Source organism: Pleurodeles waltl, chromosome 5 (assembly GCF_031143425.1).
Source record: "Pleurodeles waltl isolate 20211129_DDA chromosome 5, aPleWal1.hap1.20221129, whole genome shotgun sequence".
Lineage (NCBI taxonomy): Eukaryota > Metazoa > Chordata > Amphibia > Caudata > Salamandridae > Pleurodeles > Pleurodeles waltl.
In genome coordinates, this window is record NC_090444.1 from 1872674352 (window position 1) to 1872700592 (window position 26241).

The 26241-nt window shown below is 48.7% G+C and overlaps 1 protein-coding gene across 6 annotated transcripts in view; it reads right to left on the minus strand.

Moving 5' to 3' along the window:
• Positions 1-26241, minus strand: part of KLHDC3 (kelch domain containing 3) — a 344468-nt gene that overhangs the window by 228200 nt on the left and 90027 nt on the right. For all 6 annotated transcript variants that reach the window (XR_011203919.1, XM_069236430.1, XM_069236428.1 and 3 more), the window contains exon 4: positions 10911-11026. Coding sequence is in view for 5 of the 6 variants with exons in the window: in XM_069236430.1 (XP_069092531.1) it covers positions 10911-11026 (116 nt within the window). In the remaining variant the exon portion in view is untranslated. The remainder of the gene's footprint in view (positions 1-10910; positions 11027-26241) is intronic.

Genomic DNA, 26241 nt, shown 5'->3' on the forward strand with positions numbered 1-26241 from the left:
ATTCTCAAAAGCTGCTGATATTATGGGGTGTAGTCTATCACCGTGTATTCTCAAAAGCTGCTGATATAATGGGGTGCCGTCTATCACCGTGTATTCACAAACACTGCTGATATTTTGGGGTGCCTTCTATCAGCGTGTACTCACAAACACTGCTGATATCATGGGGTGCCTTCTATCACCGTGTATTCACAAACACTGCTAATATGATGGGACGCCTTCTATCACCGTGTATTCACAAACACTGCTGATATTATGGGACGCCTTCTATCACCGTGTATTCACAAACACTGCTGATATTATGGGGTGCCTTCTAATCACAGTGTAGTCACAAACACTGCTGATATTATGAGGTGCCTTCTATCACCGTGTATTCACAAACACTGCTGATATGATGGGACGCCTTCTATCACCGTGTATTCACAAACACTGCTGATATTATGGGATGCCTTCTATCACTGTGTATTCACACAAACTGCTGAAATTATGGGGTGCCGTCTATCACCGTGTATTCACAAAAACTGCTGATATTATGGGGTGCCTTCTATCACCCTGTATTCACAAACACTGCTGATGTTATGAGGTGTATTCTATCACCGTGTATTCACAAACACTGCTGATATTATGGGGCGCCTTCTATCAACGTGTATTCACAAACACTGCTGATATTATGGGGTGCCATTTATCACTGTGTATTCACAAACACTGCTGATATCATGGGGTGCCTTCTATCACCGTGTATTCACAAACACTGCTGATGGGGTGCCTTCTATCACCGTGTATGCACAAACACTGCTGATATTATGGGGCGCCGTCTATCATCGTGAATTCACAAACACTGCTGATATTATGGGGTGCCTTCTATCAGCGTGTATTCACAAACACTGCTGATATTATGGGGTGCCTTCTATTACCCTGTATTCACAAACACTGCTGATATTAAGGGGTGCCTTCTATCACCCTGTATTCACAAACACTGCTGATGTTATGGGGTGCCTTCTATCACCGAGTATGCACAAACACTGCTGATATTATGGGGTGCCGTCTATCACCATGTATTCACAAACACTGCTGATATTACGGGGTGGCTTCTATCAGCGTGTGCTCACAAACACTGCTGACATTATGGGGTGCCTTCTATCACCCTGTATTCACAAACACTGCTGATATTATGGGGTGCCTTCTATCACCGTGTATTCACAAACACTGCTGATGTAATGGGGTGCCTTCTCTCACCGTGTATTCACAAACACTGCTGATATTATGGGGTGCCTTCGATCACCCTGTATTCACAAACACTGCTGATGTTATGGGGTGCCTACTATCACCGAGTATTCACAAACACTGCTGATATTATGGGGTGCCGTCTATCACCGTGTATTCACAAACACTGCTGATATTATGGGGTGCCTTCTATCACCAAGTATTCACAAACACTGCTGATATTATGGGGTGCCTTCTATCACCGTGTATTCACAAACACTGCTGATATTATGGGGTGCTATCACCGTGCATTCACAAACACTGCTGATATTATGGGGCACCTTCTATCACCGTGTATTCACAAACACTGCTGATATTATGGGGTGCCGTCTATCATCGTGTATTCACAAACACTGCTGATATTATGGGGTGCAGTCTATTGCTGTGTATTCACAAACACTGCTGATATTATGGGGTGCCTTCCATCACCCTGTAATCACAAACACTGCTGATATTATGGGGTGCCTTCTATCACTGTGTATTCACAAACACTGCTGATATTATGGGGTGCCGTTTATCACCGTGTATTCACAAACACTGCTGATATTATGGGGTGCCATCTATCACCGTGTATTCACAAACACTGCTGATGGGGAGCCTTCTATCACCGTGTATGCACAAACACTGCTGATATTATGGGGCGCCGTCTATCATCGTGTATTCACAAGCACTGCTGATATTATGGGACGCCTTCTATCACCGTGTATTCACAAACACTGCTGATATTATGGGGCGCCTTCTATCACCCTGTATTCACAAACACTCCTGATGTTATGGGACGCCTTCTATCACCGAGTATGCACAAACACTGCTGATAGGGTGCCGTCTATCACCGTGTATTCACAAGCACTGCTGATATTATGGGGTGCCGTCTATCATCCTGTATTCACAAACACCGCTGATATTATGGGGTGCCTTCTACCACTGTGTATTCACAAACAATGCTGATATTATGGGGCGCCTTCTATCACCCTGTATTCACAAACACTGCTGATATTATGGGGTGCCTTCTATCACCGTGTAATCAGAAACACTGCTTATATTATGGGGTGCCTTCTATCACCGTGTATTCACAAACACTGCTGATATTATGGGATGCCTTCTATCACCGTGTATTCACAAACACTGCTGATATTATGGGACGCCTTCTATCACCGTGTATTCACAAACACTGCTGATATTATGGGGCGCCTTCTATCACCGTGTATTCACAAACACTGCTGATATTATGGGGTGCCTTCTACCACTGTGTATTCACAAACACTGCTGATATTATGGGGTGCTGTCTATCACCGTGTATTCACAAACACTGCTGATATTATGGGGCACCTTCTATCACCGTGTATTCACAAACACTGCTGATATTATGGGGTGCCGTCTATCATCGTGTATTCACAAACACTGCTGATATTATGGGACGCCTTCTACCACCGTGTATTCACAAACACTGCTGATATTATGGGGTGCCTTCTATCACCGTGTATGAACAAACACTGCTGATATTATGGGGCACCATCTATCACCGTGTACTCACAAACACTGCTAATATAATGGGGTGCAGTCTATCACCGTGTATTCACAAACACTGCTGATATTATGGGGTGCCTTCTATCACCGAGTATTCACAAACACTGCTGATATTATGGGATGCCTTCTATCACTGCATATTCACAAACACTGCTGATATTATGGGGTGCCTTCTATCACCGAGTATTCACAAACACTGCTGATATTATGGGATGCCTTCTATCACCGTGTATTCACAAACACTGCTGATATTATGGGGTGCCTTCTATCACCGAGTATTCACAAACACTGCTGATATTATGGGATGCCTTCTATCACCGAGTATTCACAAACACTGCTGATATTATGGGATGCCTTGTATCACCGAGTATTCACAAACACTGCTGATATTATGGGATGCCTTCTATCACTGTGTATTCACAAACACTGCTGATATTATGGGGTGCTGTCTATCACTGTGTATTCACAAACACTGCTGATATCATGGGAAGCCTTCTATCACCGTGTATTCACAAACACTGCTGATATTATGGAGGTGCCTTCTATCACCGTGTATTCACAAACACTGCTGATATTATGGGGCGCCTTCTATAACCGTGTATTCTCAAACACTGCTGATATTATGGGGTGCCGTCTATCACCGTGTATTCACAAACACTGCTGATACCATGGGGTGCCTTCTATCACCGTGTACTCACAAACACTGCTGATATTATGGGGTGCCTTCTATCACCGTGTATTCACAAACACTGCTGATATTATGGGGTGCCTTCTATCACCCTGTATTCACAAACACTGCTGATGTTATGGGGTGCCTTCTTTCACCGTGTATTCACAAAGACTGCTGATATTATGGGGCGCCTTCTATCACCCTGTATTCACAAACACTGCTGTTATGGGGTGCCTTCTATCACCGTGTATTCACAAACACTGCTGATATTATGGGGCGCCTTCTATCACCCTGTATTCACAAACACTGCTGATATTATGGGATGCCTTCTAATCACAGTGTAGTCACAAACACTGCTGATATTATGGGGCGCCTTCTATCACCGTGTATTCACAAACATTGCTGATATTATGAGGTGCCTTCTATCACCCTGTATTCACAAACACTGCTGATATTATGCGGTGCCTTCTATCACTGTGTATTCACAAACACTGCTGATATTATGAGGTGCCTTCTATCACCGTGTATTCACAAACACTGCTGATATTATGGGATGCCTTCTACCACTGTGTATTCACAAACACTGCTGATATTATGGGGCGCCTTCTATCACCGTGTATTCACAAACACTGCTGATATAATGGGGTGCCTTCTATCACCCTGTATTCACAAACACTGCTGATGGGGTGCCTTCTATTACCGTGTATGCACAAACACTGCTGATATTATGGGGTGCCGTCTATCACCGTGTATTCACAAACACTGCTGATATTATAGGGTGCCTTCTATCACCGTGTAATCAGAAACACTGCTGATATTACGGGGTGCCCTTTATCACCCTGTATTCACAAACACTGCTGATGTTATGGGGTGCCTTCTATCACCGAGTATTCACAAACACTGCTGATATTATGGGGTGCAGTCTATCACTGTGTATTCACAAACACTGCTGATATTATGGGGTGCCTTCTATCACTGAGTATTCACAAACACTGCTGATATTATGGGGTGCCGTCTATCACCGTGTATTCACAAACACTGCTGATATTATGGGGTGCTATCACCGTGCATTCACAAACACTGCTGATATTATGGGGCACCTTCTATCACCGTGTATTCACAAACACTGCTGATATTATGGGGTGCCGTCTATCATCGTGTATTCACAAACACTGCTGATATTATGGGGTGCAGTCTATCACCGTGTATTCACAAACACTGCTGATATTATGGGGTGCCTTCTATCACCCTGTATTCACAAACACTGCTGATATTATGGGGTGCCTTCTATTACCCTGTATTCACAAACACTGCTGATATTATAGGGCGCCTTCTATCACCGTGTATTCACAAACACTGCTGATATTATGGGATGCCTTCTACCACCGTGTATTCACAAACACTGCTGATATTATGGGGCGCCTTCTATCACCGTGTATTCACAAACACTCCTGATATTATGGGGTGCCTTCTATCACCCTGTATTCACAAACACTGCTGATATTATAGGGTGCCTTCTATCACCGTGTAATCAGAAACACTGCTTATATTATGGGGTGCCTTCTATCACTGTGTATTCACAAACACTGCTGATATTATAGGATGCCTTCTATCACCGTGTATTCACAAACACTGCTGATATTATGGGACGCCTTCTATCTCCGTGTATTCACAAACACTGCTGATATTATGGGGCGCCTTCTATCACCCTGTATTCACAAACACTCCTGATGTTATGGGACGCCTTCTATCACCGAGTATTCACAAACACTGCTGCTATTATGGGGTGCCGTCTAGCACCGTGTATTCACAAACACTGCTGATAATATGGGGTGCCTTCTATCACCGTGTATTCACAAACACTGCTGATATTATGGCGTGCCATCTATCACCGTGTATTCACAAACACTGCTGATGGGGTGCCGTCTATCACCGTGTATTCACAAACACTGCTGATATTATGGGGTGCCTTCTGTCATCCTGTATTCACAAACACTGCTGATATTATGGGGTGCCTTCTACCACTGTGTATTCACAAACAATGCTGATATTATGGGGCGCTTTCTATCACCCTGTATTCACAAACACTGCTGATATTATGGGGTGCCTTCTATCACCGTGTAATCAGAAACACTGCTTATATTATGGGGTGCCTTCTATCACCGTGTATTCACAAACACTGCTGATATTATGGGATGCCTTCTATCACCGTGTATTCACAAACACTGCTGATATTATGGGACGCCTTCTATCACCGTGTATTCACAAACACTGCTGATATTATGGGGTGCCGTCTATCACTGTGTATTCACAAACACTGCTGATATTATGGGGTGCCTTCTATCACCGTGTATTCACAAACACTGCTGATATTATGGGGTGCCTTCTATCACCGAGTATTCACAAACACTGCTGATATTATGGGGTGCCGTCTATCACCGTGTATTCACAAACACTGCTGATATTATGGGGTGCTATCACCGTGCATTCACAAACACTGCTGATATTATGGGGCGCCTTCTATCACCCTGTATTCACAAACACTGCTGATGTTATGGGGTGCCTTCTATCACCGTGTATTCACAAACACTGCTGATATTATGGGGCGCCTTCTATCACCGTTTATTCACAAACACTGCTGATATGATGGGGCGCCTTCTATCACCCTGTATTCACAAACACTGCTGATATTATGGGACGCCTTCTATCACCGTGTATTCACAAACACTGCTGATATTATGGGGCGCCTTCTATCACCCTGTTTTCACAAACACTCCTGATGTTATGGGACGCCTTCTATCACCGAGTATTCACAAACACTGCTGCTATTATGGGGTGCCGTCTAGCACCGTGTATTCACAAACACTGCTGATATTATGGGGTGCCTTCTATCACCGTGTATTCACAAACACTGCTGATATTATGGCGTGCCATCTATCACCGTGTATTCACAAACACTGCTGATATTATGGGGTGCCTTCTAATCACAGTGTAGTCACAAACACTGCTGATATTATGGGGCGCCTTCTATCACCGTGTATTCACAAACACTGCTGATATTATGAGGTGCCTTCTATCACCCTGTATTCACAAACACTGCTGATATTATGCAGTGCCTTCTATCACCGTGTATTCACAAACACTGCTGATATTATGAGGTGCCTTCTATCACGTATATTCACAAACACTGCTGATATTATGGGGCGCCTTCTATCACCGTGTATTCACAAACACTGCTGATATAATGGGGTGCCTTCTATCACCCTGTATTCACAAACACTGCTGATGGGGTGCCTTCTATTACCGTGTATGCACAAACACTGCTGATATTATGGGGTGCCGTCTATCACCGTGTATTCACAAACACTGCTGATATTATGGGGTGGCTTCTATCAGCGTGTAATCACAAACACTGCTGATATTATGGGGTGCCTTCTATCACCCTGTATTCACAAACACTGCTGATATTATGGGGTGCCTTCTATCACCGTGTATTCACAAACACTGCTGATGTAATGGGGCGCCTTCTCTCACTGTGTATTCACAAACACTGCTGATATTATGGGGTGCCTTCTATCACCCTGTATTCACAAACACTGCTGATGTTATAGGGTGCCTTCTATCACCGAGTATTCACAAACACTGCTGATATTATGGGGTGCCGTCTATCACTGTGTATTCACAAACACTGCTGATATTATGGGGTGCCTTCTATCACCGTGTATTCACAAACACTGCTGATATTATGGGGTGCTATCACCGTGCATTCACAAACACTGCTGATATTATGGGGCACCTTCTATCACCGTGTATTCACAAACACTGCTGATATTATGGGGTGCCGTCTATCATCGTGTATTCACAAACACTGCTGATATTATGGGGTGCAGTCTATCACCGTGTATTCACAAACACTGCTGATATTATGGGGTGCCTTCTATCACCCTGTATTCACAAACACTGCTGATATTATGGGGTGCCTTCTATCACCGTGTATTCACAAACACTGCTGATATTATGGGATGCCTTCTACCACTGTGTATTCACAAACACTGCTGATATTATGGGGCGCCTTCTATCACCGTGTATTCACAAACACTCCTGATATTATGGGGTGCCTTCTATCACCCTGTATTCACAAACACTGCTGATATTATAGGGTGCCTTCTATCACCGTGTAATCAGAAACACTGCTTATATTATGGGGTGCCTTCTATCACCGTGTATTCACAAACACTGCTGATATTATGGGATGCCTTCTATCACGTGTATTCACAAACACTGCTGATATTATGGGACGCCTTCTATCACCGTGTATTCACAAACACTGCTGATATTATGGGGCGCCTTCTATCACCCTGTATTCACAAACACTCCTGATGTTATGGGACGCCTTCTATCACCGAGTATTCACAAACACTGCTGCTATTATGGGGTGCCGTCTAGCACCGTGTATTCACAAACACTGCTGATATTATGGGGTGCCTTCTATCACCGTGTATTCACAAACACTGCTGATATTATGGCGTGCCATCTATCACCGTGTATTCACAAACACTGCTGATGGGGTGCCGTCTATCACCGTGTATTCACAAACACTGCTGATATTATGGGGTGCCTTCTATCATCCTGTATTCACAAACACTGCTGATATTATGGGGTGCCTTCTACCACTGTGTATTCACAAACAATGCTGATATTATGGGGCGCCTTCTATCACCCTGTATTCACAAACACTGCTGATATTATGGGGTGCCTTATATCACTGTGTAATCAGAAACACTGCTTATATTATGGGGTGCCTTCTATCACCGTGTATTCACAAACACTGCTGATATTATGGCATGCCATCTATCACCGTGTATTCACAAACACTGCTGATGGGGTGCCGTCTATCACCGTGTATTCACAAACACTGCTGATATTATGGGGTGCCTTCTATCATCCTGTATTCACAAACACTGCTGATATTATGGGGTGCCTTCTACCACTGTGTATTCACAAACAATGCTGATATTATGGGGCGCCGTCTATCATCGTGTATTCACAAACACTGCTGATATTATGGGGTGCTGTCTATCACCGTGTATTCACAAACACTGCTGATATTATGGGCACCTTCTATCACCGAGTATTCACAAACACTGCTGATATTATGGGGTGCCGTCTATCACCGTGTATTCACAAACACTGCTGATATTATGGGACGCCTTCTATCACCGTGTATTCACAAACACTGCTGATATTATGGGGTGCCTTCTATCACCGTGTATGCACAAACACTGCTGATATTATGGGGCACCGTCTATCACTGTGTACTCACAAACACTGCTAATATTATGGGGTGCAGTCTATCTCCGTGTATTCACAAACACTGCTGATATTATGGGGTGCCTTCTATCACCGAGTATTCACAAACACTGCTGATATTATGGGATGTCTTCTATCACTGCATATTCACAAACACTGCTGATATTATGGGATGCCTTCTATCACCGTGTATTCACAAACACTGCTGATATTATGGGGTGCCGTCTATCACCGTGTATTCACAAACACTGCTGATATTATGGCGTGTATTCACAAACACTGCTTATATGATGGCGTGCCATCTATCACCGTGTATTCACAAACACTGCTGATGGGGTGCCGTCTATCACCGTGTATTCACAAACACTGCTGATATTATGGGGCGCCTTCTATCACCGTGTATTCACAAACACTGCTGATATTATGAGGTGCCTTCTATCACCCTGTATTCACAAACACTGCTGATATTATGGGGTGGCGTCTATCACTGTGTATTCACAAACACTGCTGATATTATAGGGTGCCTTCTATCACCCTGTATTCACGCACACCGCTGATATTATGGGGTGCCTTTTACCACTGTGTATTCACAAACACCGCTGATATTATGGGGTGCCTTCTATCACCGTATATTCACAAACACTGCTGATATTATGGGGCGCCTTCTATCACCGTGTATTCACAAACACTGCTGATATTATGGGGCGCCTTCTATCACCGAGTATTCACAAACACTGCTGATATTAGGGGGTGCCGTCTATCACCGTGTATTCACAAACACTGCTGATATCATGGGGTTCCTTCTATCACCCTGTATTCACAAACACTGCTGATATTATGGGGTGCCTTCTATCACCCTGTATTCACAAACACTGCTGATATTATGGGGTGCCTTCTATCACCCTGTATTCACAAACACTGCTGATATTATGGGGTGCCTTCTATCACCGTGTAATCAGAAACACTGCTTATATTATGGGGTGCCTTCTATCACCGTGTATTCACAAACACCGCTGATATTATGGGGTGCCTTCTATCACCCTGTATTCACGCACACCGCTGATATTATGGGGTGCCTTCTATCACCCTGTATTCACAAACACTGCTGATATTATGGGGTGCCTTCTATCACCCTGTATTCACAAACACTGCTGATATTATGGGGCGCCGTCTATCACCGTGTATTCACAAACACTGCTGATATTATGGGGCGCCTTCTATCACCGTGTATTCACAAACACCGCTGATATTATGGGGTGCCTTCTATCACCCTGTATTCACGCACACCGCTGATATTATGGGGTGCCTTCTATCACCCTGTATTCACGCACACCGCTGATATTATGGGGTGCCAAAGATACCGTCAACGAGTGACAAGAGAGGAACCTGCTTTCTCGAAGCAGAAGTGCACACTTACTGCATCGCCTCGAACCCTCTCATAAGCTGGAGCAGCGTTGGGACAGTCCGGACGGATACAGGGGAGGTGATCACAGATCCTGGCTGCATTGCATGTTGCCTTTTTTTGTTTTGTTGCCTTCACGTGGATAGTTTGATGCTTGTGAGCGTGCAGAGAGCCACCAAAGCTGGAGAGGCTGCCAGCCAGATATTGGAGGGCTGGGGGCACAGTCTGCACAGGAACCAGTGGAGTTCCACCAGAATGGAGCTGATGTGGTCACATTCCTTCCGTCTCTGGATGGGACATGCTGCAGCGCATTGGATACCCTTAAGTAAGAGCCAGTGTGGAGTCTGGGAGGCCGTGGGACAGGGTGGTACCAGCCCCAGATGCGAGAGTACAAGGGCTTGAACAGCTGTTCGTGAGTCACTCTCTGGGAGGAATGCTTTCAACATCCTTAGCAGACTGAGCGGATACCAGGCCGTCTTTCTTTTTCTGGTACATTTGCTCCACAATCTGTTCTTGATACCCTCTTTACAACATCCTTGTTCTAGCAGCGCAGACAACCTAGCGCCCTGAAGAGCTAGACCGGGCATCAGCTCATGAGGAGCTGCCAACTCCCCTTAAGCCTTAAACCTTCCTAATGCTTCTGCCAGGCGGGACTTGGGGAGGGTGCAGGTCAGACTCCACACTGAGTACTTGATCGAACAACGCCCCACGTCCTAAGATACCAGTGCCAAATACACCTACCAGTTGTTCATAACCGCCGAAGACGTACATGTTCTTTCCCAGAACACAGGCCGAGTGTCCATCTCTCGCTCCAGGGACTGTGCCTGTCACCTTTGGCGTGGACCACTTCTGAGTGCCTGAGATGGGAAAAAAAACACAAAGGAATAAAGAGACATTAACAGTTAAGCTTAGATGATGGCGGAGTGTGGCTATGGTACTCAGGGCAAGGAGAAAGTCTGACAAAATGAACGTTCAGAAAGCCCCATCCTCATATCAACTAGCCAATCAGGGCACGGGGAGCAGTTGGGCACTCAGGGCGGGGGGGGGGGGGGAGCAGTTGGGCACTCAGGGCGGGTGGGGGGGGAGCAGTTGGGCACTCAGGGCGGGGGGGGGGAGCAGGTGGGCACTCAGGGCGGGGGGGGAGCAGGTGGGCACTCAGGGCGGGGGGGAGAGCAGGTGGGCACTCAGGGCAGGGGGGGAGAGCAGGTGGGCACTCAGGGCAGGGGGGAGAGCAGGTGGGCACTCAGGGCAGGGGGGAGGGGGAGCAGGTGGGCACTCAGGGCAGGGGGGAGGGGGAGCAGGTGGGCACTCAGGGCAGGGGGGAGGGGGAGCAGGTGGGCACTCAGGGCAGGGGGGAGGGGGAGCAGGTGGGCACTCAGGGCAGGGGGGAGGGGGAGCAGGTGGGCACTCAGGGCGGGGGGGAGGGGGAGCAGGTGGGCACTCAGGGCGGGGGGAGGGGGAGCAGGTGGGCACTCAGGGCGGGGGGAGGGGGAGCAGGTGGGCACTCAGGGCGGGGGGAGGGGGAGCAGTCGGGCACTCAGGGCGGGGGGAGGGGGAGCAGTCGGGCACTCAGGGCGGGGGGAGGGGGAGCAGTCGGGCACTCAGGGCGGGGGGAGGGGGAGCAGTCGGGCACTCAGGGCGGGGGGAGGGGGAGCAGTCGGGCACTCAGGGCGGGGGAGCAGTCGGGCACTCAGGGCAGGGGGAGGGGGAGCAGTCGGGCACTCAGGGCGGGGGGAGGGGGAGCAGTCGGGCACTCAGGGCGGGGGGAGGGGGAGCAGTCGGGCACTCAGGGCGGGGGGAGGGGGAGCAGTCGGGCACTCAGGGCGGGGGGAGGGGGAGCAGTCGGGCACTCAGGGCAGAGGGAGCAGTCGGGCACTCAGGGCAGAGGGAGCAGTCGGGCACTCAGGGCAGAGGGAGCAGTCGGGCACTCAGGGCAGAGGGAGCAGTCGGGCACTCAGGGCAGAGGGAGCAGTCGGGCACTCAGGGCAGAGGGAGCAGTCGGGCACTCAGGGCGGCAGAGGGAGCAGTCGGGCACTCAGGGCAGAGGGAGCAGTCGGGCACTCAGGGCAGAGGGAGCAGTCGGGCACTCAGGGCAGAGGGAGCAGTCGGGCACTCAGGGCAGAGGGAGCAGTCGGGCACTCAGGGCAGAGGGAGCAGTCGGGCACTCGGAGCAGTCGGGCACTCGGAGCAGTCGGGCACTCGGAGCAGTCGGGCACTCAGGGCAGAGGGAGCAGTCGGGCACTCCGGGCAGAGGGAGCAGTCGGGCACTCCGGGCAGAGGGAGCAGTCGGGCACTCCGGGCAGAGGGAGGAGCAGTCGGGCACTCAGGACAGAGGGAGGAGCAGTCGGGCACTCAGGACAGAGGGAGGAGCAGTCGGGCACTCAGGACAGAGGGAGGAGCAGTCGGGCACTCAGGACAGAGGGAGGAGCAGTCGGGCACTCAGGACAGAGGGAGGAGCAGTCGGGCACTCAGGGCAGAGGGAGGAGCAGTCGGGCACTCAGGGCAGAGGGAGGAGCAGTCGGGCACTCAGGGCAGAGGGAGGAGCAGTCGGGCACTCAGGGCAGAGGGAGGAGCAGTCGGGCACTCAGGGCAGAGGGAGGAGCAGTCGGGCACTCAGGGCAGAGGGAGGAGCAGTCGGGCACTCAGGGCAGAGGGAGGAGCAGTCGGGCACTCAGGGCAGAGGGAGGAGCAGTCGGGCACTCAGGGCAGAGGGAGGAGCAGTCGGGCACTCAGGGCAGAGGGAGGAGCAGTCGGGCACTCAGGGCAGAGGGAGGAGCAGTCGGGCACTCAGGGCAGAGGGAGGAGCAGTCGGGCACTCAGGACAGAGGGAGCAGTCGGGCACTCAGGACAGAGGGAGCAGTCGGGCACTCAGGACAGAGGGAGCAGTCGGGCACTCAGGACAGAGGGAGCAGTCGGGCACTCAGGACAGAGGGAGCAGTCGGGCACTCAGGACAGAGGGAGCAGTCGGGCACTCAGGTGAATAGTTGGGCCTCTCTCCAGGCCACCACTCCGAGTGTACATACACTCAATGTACCGACAGCCGAGCTCAAGGCAATTTCTGGAAATGTTCCAGATTCAAATCCTTTTGAGCAAGGGCATGCAGATGTTTCTAAGCAAATAAGAAATATTTCATCCACAGGTAAAGTACATTGTTTTGAAATCTTGTTGGAAATTTACATTACAAAAATCAGTTCCATTGCCGGAGTCCTGGCAGCTCTTGAAGTGGTTGCCCCCTAGTTTTTGCTTCTGACCCCCTGTTTTTAGACCCTGTGCCGGAATTCGTTTTTTCTGGTTTTGGCTGACCAGTGCTATAGTGCATATGCTCATATTTTGATTGGTTTAACCATGATTGGCATATTTAATTTACCATTAAGTCCCTAGTAAAGTGCACTAGAGATGCCCAAGGCCTGTAAATCAAATGCTACTAGTGGGCCTGTAGCACTGGTTGTGCCACCCACATAAGTAGCCCTGTGATCATGGTTCAGACCTGCCACTGCAGTGCCTGTGAGTGCAGTTTTAAACTCCCAATTCGACTTGGCAAGGACCCACTTGCCAGGCCCAAACCTTTCCTTTTACTACGTAAGTAGCCTCATGGGCAGGGTGCAATGTATGTATTTAAAAGGCAGGACATGTACTGATGTGTTTTATATGTCCCGATAGTGAAATACTGCCAAATTAGGTTTTCACTATTGCAAGGCCTACCTCTCCCATAGGTTAACATGGGGCTGCCTTTAAACGTGTTAAGGGCAGAGTTCCCTTGGGAGCAGATAGAGACAGGAGTTTGGGGTCTCTGAACTCACAATTTAAAGATACATCTTTTAATAAAGTTGGTTTTTAGACTGTGTGTTTGAAAATGCCACTTTTACAAAGTAGGCATTTTCTTGCTTGAACCATTGTGTGACTCTGCCTGTTTGTGGATTCCCTGTCTGGGTCCGACTGAGTTGGGCTGTTTGTGAATCTCCTCTTGACAGTGACGCAAAGGGAGCTGGGGTGTAGCCTGCATATCCAGATGAGCCATCTGTGCTGGGAGGGAGGGGAGAAGTGGTCACTCACACCTGAAAGGACTGTGCCTGCTCTCACACAATGCAGTCTCCAATTCCCTGGTGTGTGTCTGGGGCCTGGCCTGGGCAAGGCAGGATCTTGTGAACAGCAGAGACCTTCGTTTGAAGTAGGCCTACTGCAAAGGCAGAGAGGAGTATAAGTAGTTGTAGGAAAATGCCTCCATTGGCATGGTTACCCCCTAACTTTTTGCCTTTTGCTGATGCCAGTTATGATTGAAAGTGTGCTGGGACCCTGCTAACCAGGCCCCAGCACCAGTGTTCTTTCCCTAAACTGCACCTTTGTTCCCACAATTGGCACAGCCCTGGCACACAGATAAGTCCATTGTAAGTGGTACCCCTGGTACCAAGGGCCCTGTGGCCAGGGAAGGTCTCTACGGGCTGCAGCACGTATTATGCCACCCTGGGGACCCCTCACTTAGCACATGCACACTGCCTCACAGCTGATGTTGTGCTGGTGGGGAGAAAATTACTAAGTCGACAAGGCACTCCCCTCAGAGTGCCATGCCCACAACCCACTGCCTGTGGCATAGGTAAGTCACCCCTTTAGCAGGCCTTACAGCCCTCAGGCAGGGTGCGCTATACCACGGGTGAGGGCATAGTTGCATGAGCACTATGTCCCTTCAGTGTCTAAGCAAAACCTTAGACATTGTAAGTGCAGGGTAGCCATAAAGAGTATGTGGTCTGAGAGTTTGTCAAACACAAACTCCACAGTTCCATAATGGCTACACTGAAATCTGGGAAGTTTGGTATCAAACTTCTCAGCACAATAAATCCACACTGATGCCAGTGTGGGATTTATTGAGAAATGCACACAGAGGGCATCTTAGAGATGCCCCCTGTATACCAGTCCGACTCCTAGTGCTAGGTTGGCCAGTTTCTGCCAGCCTGCCACATCCAGACGGGTTTCTGGCCACATGGGGTGAGTGCCTTTGTCACTCTGTGGCCAGAAACAAAGCCTGTACTGGGTGGAGGTGCTTCTCACCTCCACCTACAGGAACCGTAACACCTGGTGGTGAGCCTCAAAGGCTCTTGCCTGTTGTTCCAGCACCCCAGGACATCCCAGCTAGTGGATATGCCCCCCCCTCCACCCCCCAGACACAGCCCCACTTTTGGCGCCAAGTCCGGAGGAGATAACGAGAAAAACAAGGAGGAGTCCCCCACCAGTCAGGACAGTCCCTAAGGTGCCCTGAGCTGAAGTGACCCCTGCCTTTAGAAATCCTCCATCTTGAGATTGGAGGATTCCCCATATAGGAATAGGGACGCCCCACAGGGAGGAGGCACAAAGAGGGTGTAGCCACCCTCAAGGACAGTAGCCATTGGCTACTGCCCCCAGACCTAAACACACCCCTAAATTGAGTATTTAGGGGCGACCCTGAACCCATGAAATCAGAATCCTGCAACCTGAAGAAAGAAGAAGGACTGCTGACCTGAAAGCCCCGCAGAGATGACGGAGACAACAACTGACTTGGCCCCAGCCCTACCAGCCTGACTCCAGACTCAAGGAACCTGCACAGCGACACATCCAGCGGGACCAGCAATCTCTGAAGACTCAGAGGACTGACCTGCACCTAAAGGACCAAGAAACTCTCCAGGACAGCGGCTCAGTCACCCGACAGGCTTGGCTGTGCACAAAGGATTTCCGCCGGAAGTGCACAGGGGCCGGAGTAGCTGCAAAAGTCGCGGTTCCCAGCAATGCAGTCTAGCGAGGTGAGGCAAGGACTTACCTCCACCAAACTTGGACTGAAGAGTCACTGGACTGTGGGAGTCACTTGGACAGAGTTGCTGGATTCGAGGGACCTCGCTCGTCGTGCTGAGAGGAGACCCAAGGGACCGGTAATGCAGCTTTTTGGTGCCTGCGGTTGCAGGGGGAAGATTCCGTCGACCCACAGGAGATTTCCTCTGAGCTTCTAGTGCAGAGAGGAGGCAGACTACCCCCACAGCATGCACCACCAGGAAAACAGTCGAGAAGGCGGCAGGATCAGTGTTACAGAGTTGCAGTAGTCGTCTTTGCTACTATGTTGCAGTTTTGCAGGCTTCCAGCATGGTCAGCAGTCGATTCCTTGGCAGAAGGTGAAGCGAGAGATTCATGGGGAAATCGGATGAGCTCTTGCATTCGTTATCTAAAGTTTCCCCAGAGACAGAGACCCTAAATAGCCAGAAAAGAGGGTTTGGCTACCTAGGAGAGAGGATAGGCTAGCAACACCTGAAGGAGCCTATCACAAGGAGTCTCTGACGTCACCTGGTGGCACTGGCCACTCAGAGCAGTCCAGTGTGCCAGCAGCACCTCTGTTTCCAAGATGGCAGAGGTCTGGAGCACACTGGAGGAGCTCTGGACACCTCCCAGGGGAGGTGCAGGTCAGGGGAGTGGTCACTCCCCTTTCCTTTGTCCAGTTTCGCGCCAGAGCAGGGCTAAGGGGTCCCCTGAACCGGTGTAGACTGGCTTATGCAGAATTGGGCACATCTGTGCCCAAGAAAGCATTTCCAGAGGCTGGGGGAGGCTACTCCTCCCCTGCCTTCACACCATTTTCCAAAGGGAGAGGGTGTAAAACCCTCTCTCAGAGGAAGTTCTTTGTTCTGCCATCCTGGGCCAGGCCTGGCTGGACCCCAGGAGGGCAGATGCCTGTCTGAGGGGTTGGCAGCAGCAGCAGCTGCAGTGAAACCCCAGGAAAGGCAGTTTGGCAGTACCAGGGTCTGTGCTACAGACCACTGGGATCATGGGATTGTGCCAACTATGCCAGGATGGCATAGAGGGGGCAATTCCATGATCATAGACATGTTACATGGCCATATTCGGAGTTACCATTGTGAAGCTACATATAGGTAGTGACCTATATGTAGTGCACGCGTGTAATGGTGTCCCCGCACTCACAAAGTCCGGGGAATTGGCCCTGAACAATGTGGGGGCACCTTGGCTAGTGCCAGGGTGCCCTCACACTAAGTAACTTTGCACCTAACCTTTACCAGGTAAAGGTTAGACATATAGGTGACTTATAAGTTGCTTAAGTGCAGTGTAAAATGGCTGTGAAATAACGTGGACGTTATTTCACTCAGGCTGCAGTGGCAGGCCTGTGTAAGAATTGTCAGAGCTCCCTATGGGTGGCAAAAGAAATGCTGCAGCCCATAGGGATCTCCTGGAACCCCAATACCCTGGGTACCTCAGTACCATATACTAGGGAATTATAAGGGTGTTCCAGTAAGCCAATGTAAATTGGTAAAATTGGTCACTAGCCTGTTAGTGACAATTTGAAAGAAATGAGAGAGCATAACCACTGAGGTTCTGGTTAGCAGAGCCTCAGTGAGACAGTTAGGCATCACACAGGGAACACATACCTATAGGTCACAAACTTATGAGCACTGGGGTCCTGACTAGCAGGGTCCCAGTGACACATAACAAACATACTGAAAACATAGGGTTTTCACTATGAGCACTGGGCCCTGGCTGGCAGGATCCCAGTGAGACAGTGAAAACACCCTGACATACACTCACAAACAGGCCCAAAGTGGGGGTAACAAGGCTAGAAAGAGGCTACTTTTTCACAGGCGCCCCCTCTGTCCCCTGACGCAATTGGCGACATCCTGGTCCCTCCTGGGCCACAGCAGCATCCAAAAACCCTAACCGCACGACTTGCAGCTAGCAAGGCTTGTTTGCGGTCTTTCTTCAGGAAAACACTTCTGCACGACTCTCCACGGTGTGGGGCATCCATCCTCCAAAGGGGAAGTTTCTAGCCCTTGTCGTTCCTGCAGAATCCTCAGCTTCTACTGTCCAGTAGCAGCTTCTTTGCACCCACAGCTGGCATTTCCTGGGCATCTGCCCATCTCCGACTTGCTTGTGACTTTTGGACTTGGTCCCCTTGTTCCACAGGTACCCTCGTTTGGAAATCCATTGTTGTTGCATTGCTGGTTTGTGTCTTTCCTGCAGAATTCCTCTATCACGACTTCTGTGCTCTTTGGGGAACTTTAGTGCACTTTGCACTCACTTTTCAGGGTGGGCTATTTTTCTAACCCTCACTGTTTTCTTACAGTCCCAGCGACCCTCTACAAGGTCACATAGGTTTGGGGTCCATTCGTGGTTCGCATTCCACTTTTGGAGTATATGGTTTGTGTTGCCCCTATCCCTATGTGTCCCCATTGCATCCTATTGTAACTATACATTGTTTGCACTGTTTTCTAATACTATACTGCATATTTTTGGTATTGTGTACATATATCTTGTGTATATTTGCTATCCTCATACTGAGGGTACTCACTGAGATACTTTTGGCATATTGTCATAAAAATAAAGTACCTTTATTTTTAGTATATCTGTGTATTGTGTTTTCTTATGATATTGTGCATATGACACTAGTGGTACTGTAGGAGCTTCACACGTCTCCTAGTTCAGCCTAAGCTGCTCTGCTAAGCTACCATTATCTATCAGCCTAAGCTGCTAGACACCCTATACACTAATAAGGGATAACTGGGCCTGGTGCAAGGTGTGAGTACCCCTAGGTACTCACTACAAGCCAGTCCAGCCTCCTACATTGGTTGTGCAGCGGTGGGATAAGTGCTTTGAGACTACTTACCACTTTTGTCATTGTACTTTTCATAAGAGAAAAATATACAAAACAAGTTCAGTGTATGTACACCTAACCAAAAAGTTTTGCATTTATTTTCTCACTTCTTTTCTAAAGTGCTGAAAAGTACCTCTAACTTTCTAAAAAGTTCTTAAAAAGTTTTAAAAGTTTTTTTTCTGTCTTTCCAAAAGTTCTGAAAAACCTTTTTCTCACTTTTTCTATCCCTTAAACACTTTCTAAAATGTCTGGCACAGGCCAAACTGTTGATCTGTCCAAACAAGCTTATGATCACCTTAGCTGGAAAGGAGCAAGGAGTCTCTGCATAGAAAGAGGTTTAAGTGTAGGGAAGAATCCCCCTAGAGAACTGTTGGTGAATAGGCTTGTTAAACAAGATAAAGCCAGAGGTGGCACTTCTGGTGAAAAATTAGCTGATGGTTCCCACTCTGATTCTGGGGCACCCCTAGCAAAAGATGTGGGAGGGAAGATTTCTAGCCTGCCCCCTAGCAAGCCACCTAGCATAGTTGGTACTGATGTAGAGTCACATCATACAGATAGTGTTGTCTCTCATCACAGTAAGAGTATTCCTTCACATCATAGTAGAGGTGCTGTTTCTGTTAGCCAAGCTGTTAGAGTGCCATCTGTTAGGGACAGGTCTCCTTCAGTTCATTCTCACCATACTTCGGTTTCAAGGAATGACCCGCCCACCCACCCTGATGACAGAGTGTTAGAAAGGGAGCTCAATAGATTGAGAGTGGAACAAACCAGACTGAAGCTCAAGAAGCAACAGCTGGATTTGGATAGGCAGTCCTTAGAAGTGGAAAGAGAAAGACAGAAATTGGGTTTAGAAACCTATGGTGGCAGCAGCACTATTCCCCATTGTCATCCTGCAAAAGAGCATGATTCTAGGAATCTGCACAAGATAGTTCCCCCTTATAAGGAGGGGGATGACATTAACAAGTGGTTTGCTGCACTTGAGAGGGCCTGTGTTGTACAGGATGTCCCTCAAAGGCAATGGGCTGCTATCCTATGGCTATCATTTAGTGGAAAGGGTAGGGATAGGCTCCTTACTGTAAAAGAAAGTGATGCCAATAATTTTGCAGTTCTTAAGAATGCACTCCTAGATGGCTATGGCTTAACCACTGAACAGTACAGGATGAAGTTCAGAGAAACCAAAAAGGAGTCTCCACAAGACTGGGTAGACTTTGTTGACCATTCAGTGAAGGCCTTGGAGGGGTGGTTACATGACAGTAAAGTTAATGATTATGAAAGCCTGTATAACTTAATCCTGAGAGAGCATATACTTAATAATTGTATGTCTGATTTGTTGCACCAGTACCTGGTGGACTCTGATCTGACCTCTCCCCAAGAATTGGGAAAGAAGGCAGACAAATGGGTCAGAACAAGGGTGAACAGAAAAGTTCATACAGGGGGTGACAAAGATGGCAAGAAGAAGGATGGTAAGTTTTCTGACAAGGGTGGGGACAAATCTAAAAATGAGTCTTCATCAGGCCCACAAAAACACTCTGGTGGGGCTGGTGGGTCCAAATCCTCTTCAAATCAAAACAAAGAAAAGAAACCATGGTGCTATTTATGTAAAATAAAAGGCCATTGGACAACAGATCCCAGTTGTCCAAAGAAAAGCACCAAGCCTCCTACCACTACAACCCCTACTGCTACACCTAGTGTCCCTACTAATAGCAGTGGTGGTGGGAGCAAACCTGCTAATAGCCAATCCAAGGGAGTAGCTGGGCTCACTTTTGGTAACTTAGTTGGGGTTGGTCTTGTTAGGGAGACCACAGAGGCTGTGTTAGTCTCTGAGGGGGCTATCGATTTAGCCACCTTAGTTGCTTGTCGCCTTAACATGGATACGTACAAGCAACTACCCCTAATAAATGGTGTTGAGGTTCAGGCCTACAGGGACACAGCAGGTGCCAGTGTTACAATGATAATAGAGAAACTGGTCCACCCTGAACAACACCTACTTGGTCACCAGTACCAAGTAACCGATGCTCACAACAACACACTTAGCCACCCCATGGCTGTTGTAAATCTCAACTGGGGGGGGGGGGGGGGTGGGTTTACTGGTCCAAAGAAAGTTGTGGTTGCCTCAGATGTACCTGTAGACTGTCTACTTGGAAATGATTTAGAGACATCAGCTTGGTCAGATGTGGAGTTGGAGGCCCATGCAGCAATGCTGGGCATTCCAGGGCATATTTTTGCTTTGACAAGGGCTCAGGCCAAAAAGCAAAAAGGACAGGGTGACTTGGATCCTGGAAGAATGGACCAATTGCTCCCTAAAGCTAGGGCTAGTAGAAGTAAAGCACTACCTACTATCCCTCCCTCTACAGTGGATTCTTCTTCTGAGGAAGAAGAATTTCCACCCTGTGCAGAACCTACACCAGAGGAGCTGGAAGCAGACACTGCTGAGCTTTTGGGTGAAGGGGGGCCTGCTAGGGAGGAGCTGAGTGTGGCACAGCAGACCTGTCCCACACTAGAGGGTCTAAGGCAGCAAGCTGTCAAACAAGCTAATGGGGATGTCAGTGACTCTCACAGAGTTTACTGGGAGGACAATCTTCTGTACACTGAAGCAAGGGATCCAAAACCTAGAGCTGCCAGGAGATTGGTGATTCCTCAGGAGTACAGAAAGTTCCTCCTAACTCTAGCCCACGACATTCCCCTAGCTGGACATTTAGGGCAAATGAAAACTTGGGACAGGCTTGTTCCCTTGTTTCATTGGCCTAGAATGTCAGAGGACACAAAGGAATTTTGTAAGTCCTGTGAAACCTGTCAAGCCAGTGGCAAGACAGGTGGCACTCCAAAGGCACCCCTTATTCCACTGCCTGTGGTTGGGGTTCCCTTTGAAAGGGTAGGGGTTGACATAGTTGGCCCCCTTGACCCTCCTACTGTTTCAGGCAATAGGTTTATCTTGGTGGTAGTGGACCATGTCACCAGATATCCTGAAGCAATTCCTCTAAGGACCACTACAGCTCCTGCAGTGGCAAAGGCCCTCCTGGGAATCTTTTCCAGGGTGGGCTTCCCAAAAGAGGTAGTATCAGACAGGGGAAGCAATTTCATGTCTGCTTACTTAAAGGCCATGTGGAAGGAGTGTGGTGTTACATACAAGTTCACCACACCCTATCATCCACAAACAAATGGACTGGTGGAGAGATTTAACAAAACTCTCAAAGGCATGATTATGGGACTCCCTGAAAAACTCCGCAGGAGATGGGATATCCTGTTACCATGCCTCCTTTTTGCTTACAGGGAGGTACCCCAGAAAGGAGTGGGCTTCAGCCCCTTTGAACTCCTATTTGGGCACCCTGTGAGAGGTCCTCTAACACTTGTTAAGGAGGGTTGGGAACAACCTTTAAAAGCTCCAAAGCAAGACATAGTGGACTATGTACTTGGCCTCAGATCAAGGATGGCTGAGTACATGAAAAAGGCCAGTAAAAACCTTCAGGCCAGCCAGGAGCTCCAAAAGCAATGGCATGGCCAGAAGGCTGTTTTGGTTCAGTACCAACCAGGGCAGAAAGTGTGGGTCTTAGAGCCTGTGGCCCCAAGAGCACTCCAAGATAAATGGAGTGGACCCCACACAATTGTTGAGAAAAAGGGTGAAGTCACCTACTTAGTTGACTTAGGCACTGCCAGGAGTCCCCTTAGGGTGCTCCATGTCAATCGCCTGAAACCCTACTATGACAGGGCTGATCTCAACCTGCTCATGGCAACAGATGAGGGACAGGAAGAAGAGAGAGACCCTCTCCCTGATCTCTTCTCTTCCACAGAACAAGATGCTCTAGTGGATGGTGTTGTACTGGCAGATTGTCTTACTGCTGAGCAGAAAGACCACTGCATAAATCTCCTGGGTCAGTTTTCTGAACTCTTTTCTACTGTGCCAGGCACCACTTCTTGGTGTGAGCACACTATAGATACTGGAGACAGCTTGCTCTCAAAAGAAAGATCTATAGGCAGCCTGACCATGTCAGAGACTGCGTAAAACAAGAGGTGCAGAAAATGTTGGAACTGGGAGTGGTTGAGCACTCTGAAAGTCCATGGGCCTCTCCTGTGGTACTTGTACCAAAGCCTCATTCCAAAGATGGAAAAAAGGAAATGCGGTTTTGTGTAGACTATAGAGGTCTCAACCAAGTAACCAAAACTGATGCTCACCCTATACCCAGGGCAGATGAGCTCATAGATACACTGGCATCTGCCAAGTATCTAAGCACTTTTGATTTGACTGCAGGGTATTGGCAGATCAAGTTATTAGAAGATGCAAAAGCAAAAACTGCATTTTCAACCATTGGAGGCCATTACCAATTCACAGTAATGCCTTTTGGATTGAAAAATGCACCTGCCACTTTTCAAAGGTTGGTGAACACAGTCCTGCAAGGGCTGGAGGCTTTTAGTGCAGCATATCTGGACGATATAGCTGTCTTTAGCTCCAGCTGGGATGATCACCTGGTCCACCTATGGAAAGTTTTGGAGGCCCTGCAAAAGGCAGCCCTCACTATCAAGGCTTCAAAGTGCCAGATAGGGCAGGGGAAGGTGGTTTATCTGGGACACCTTGTTGGTGGGGAACAGATTGCACCACTTCAGGGGAAAATCCAAACTATTATAGATTGGGTTCCCCCTACTACTCAGACTCAGGTGAGAGCCTTCCTAGGCCTCACTGGGTATTACAGGAGGTTCATTAAGAACTATGGCTCCATTGCAGCCCCTCTTAATGACCTCACATCCAAGAAAATGCCTAAAAAGGTATTGTGGACAGCTAGCTGTCAGAAAGCTTTTGAGGAGCTGAAGCAGGCCACGTGCTCTGCACCGGTCCTTAAAAGCCCATTGTTACTCAAAAAAATTAATTGTCCAAACTGATGCATCTGAATTAGGGGTAGGGGCAGTCCTTTCACAACTTAATTCTGAGGGCCAGGATCAACCTGTTGCTTTTATCAGCAGGAGGTTGACCCCTAGAGAAAAGCGTTGGTCTGCCATAGAGAGGGAGGCCTTTGCTGTGGTCTGGGCACTGAAGAAGTTGAGGCCATACCTGTTTGGCACTCACTTCATTGTTCAGACAGACCACAAACCTCTACTTTGGCTAAAACAAATGAAAGGTGAAAATCCTAAATTGTTGAGGTGGTCTATATCCCTACAGGGAATGAACTATACAGTGGAACATAGACCTGGGAGTACCCACTCCAATGCAGATGGACTCTCCAGATATTTCCACTTAGACAATGAAGACTCATCAGGTCATGGCTAGTCTTATTGTCCTTCGTTTGGGGGGGGGGGGGGAGGTTGTGTAGGAAAGTACCATCTTGCCTGGCATGTTACCCCATTTTTCACTGTATATATGTTGTTTTAGTTGTATGTGTCACTGGGACCCTGCCAGCCAGGGCCCCAGTGCTCATAAGTGTGCCCTGTATGTGTTACCTGTGTTATGACTAACTGTCTCACTGAGGCTCTGCTAATCAGAACCTCAGTGGTTATGCTCTCTCATTTCTTTCAAATTGTCACTAACAGGCTAGTGACCAATTTTACCAATTTACATTGGCATACTGGAACACCCTTATAATTCCCTAGTATATGGTACTGAGGTACCCAGGGTATTGGGGTTCCAGGAGATCCCTATGGGCTGCAGCATTTCTTTTGCCACCCATTGTAGGAGGCTGGACTGGCTTGTAGTGAGTACCAAGGGGTACTTGCACCTTGCACCAGGCCCAGTTATCCCTTATTAGTGTATAGGGTGTCTAGCAGCATAGGCTGATAGATAATGGTAGCTTAGCAGAGCAGCTTAGGCTGAACTAGGAGACGAGTGAAGCTCCTACAGTACCACTAGTGTCACTTGCACAATATCATAAGAAAACACAATACACAGTTATACTAAAAATAAAGGTACTTTATTTTTATGACAATATGCCAAAGTATCTCAGAGTGTACCCTCAGTATGAGGATAGCAAATATACACAAGATATATATACACAATACCAAAATATGCAGTAATAGTCTTAGAAAACAGTGCAAACAATGTATAGTTACAATAGGATGCAATGGAGACACATAGGGATAGGGGCAACACAAACCATATACTCCAAAAGTGGAATGCGAACCACGAATGGACCCCAAACCTATGTGACCTTGTAGAGGGTCGCTGGGAGTATTAGAAAATAGTAAGGGTTAGAAAAATAGCCCACCCCAAGACCCTGAAAAGTGAGTGCAAAGTGCACTAAAGTTCCCCAAAGGACCTAGAAGTCGTGATAGGGGAATTCTGCAGGAAAGACACAAACCAGCAATGCAACAACGATGGACTTCCAGTCGAGGGTACCTGTGGAACAAGGGGACCAAGTCCAAAAGTCACAAGCAAGTCGGAGATGGGCAGATGCCCAGGAAATGCCAGCTGCGGGTGCAAAGAAGCTGCTACTGGACTGTAGAAGCTTAGGTTTCTGCAAGAACGACAAGGGCTAGAGACTTCCCCTTAGGAGGACGGATCCCTCACGCCGTGGAGAGTCGTGCAGAAGTGTTTTCCCGCCGAAAGACCGCCAACAAGCCTTGCTAGCTGCAAATCGTGCGGTAAGGGTTTTTGGAAGCTGCTGTGGCCCAGGAGGGACCAGGATGTCGCAAATTGCGTCAGGAGACAGAGGGGACGTCGAGCAAGACAAGGAGCCCTCTCAGCAGCAGGTAGCACCCGGAGAAGTGCCAGAAACAGGCACTACGAGGATGCGTGAAACGGTGCTCACCCGAAGTCGCACAAAGGAGTCCCACGTCACCGGAGAACAACTTAGGAGGTTGTGCAATGCAGGTTAGAGTGCCGTGGACCCAGGCTGGACTGTGCACAAAGGATTTCCGCCGGAAGTGCACAGAGGCCGGAGTAGCTGCAAAAGTCACGGTTCCCAGCAATGCAGTCTGGCGTGGGGAGGCAAGGACTTACCTCCACCAAACTTGGACTGAAGAGTCACTGGACTGTGGGAGTCACTTGGACAGAGTTGCTGGATTCAAGGGACCTCGCTCGTCGTGCTGAGAGGAGACCCAGGGGACCGGTGATGCAGTTCTTTGGTGCCTGCGGTTGCAGGGGGACGATTCCGTCGACCCACGGGAGATTTCTTCGGAGCTTCTAGTGCAGAGAGGAGGCAGACTACCCCCACAGCATGCACCACCAGGAAAACAGTCGAGAAGGCGGCAGGATCAGCGTTACAGAGTTGCAGTAGTCGTCTTTGCTACTATGTTGCAGTTTTGCAGGCTTCCAGCGCGGTCAGCAGTCGATTCCTTGGCAGAAGGTGAAGAGAGAGATGCAGAGGAACTCGGATGAGCTCTTGCATTCGTTATCTAAAGAATCCCAAGAGACAGAGACCCTAAATAGCCAGAAAAGAGGGTTTGGCTACCTAGGAGAGAGGATAGGCTAGCAACACCTGAAGGAGCGTATCAGGAGGAGTCTCTGACGTCACCTGATGGCACTGGCCACTCAGGGCAGTC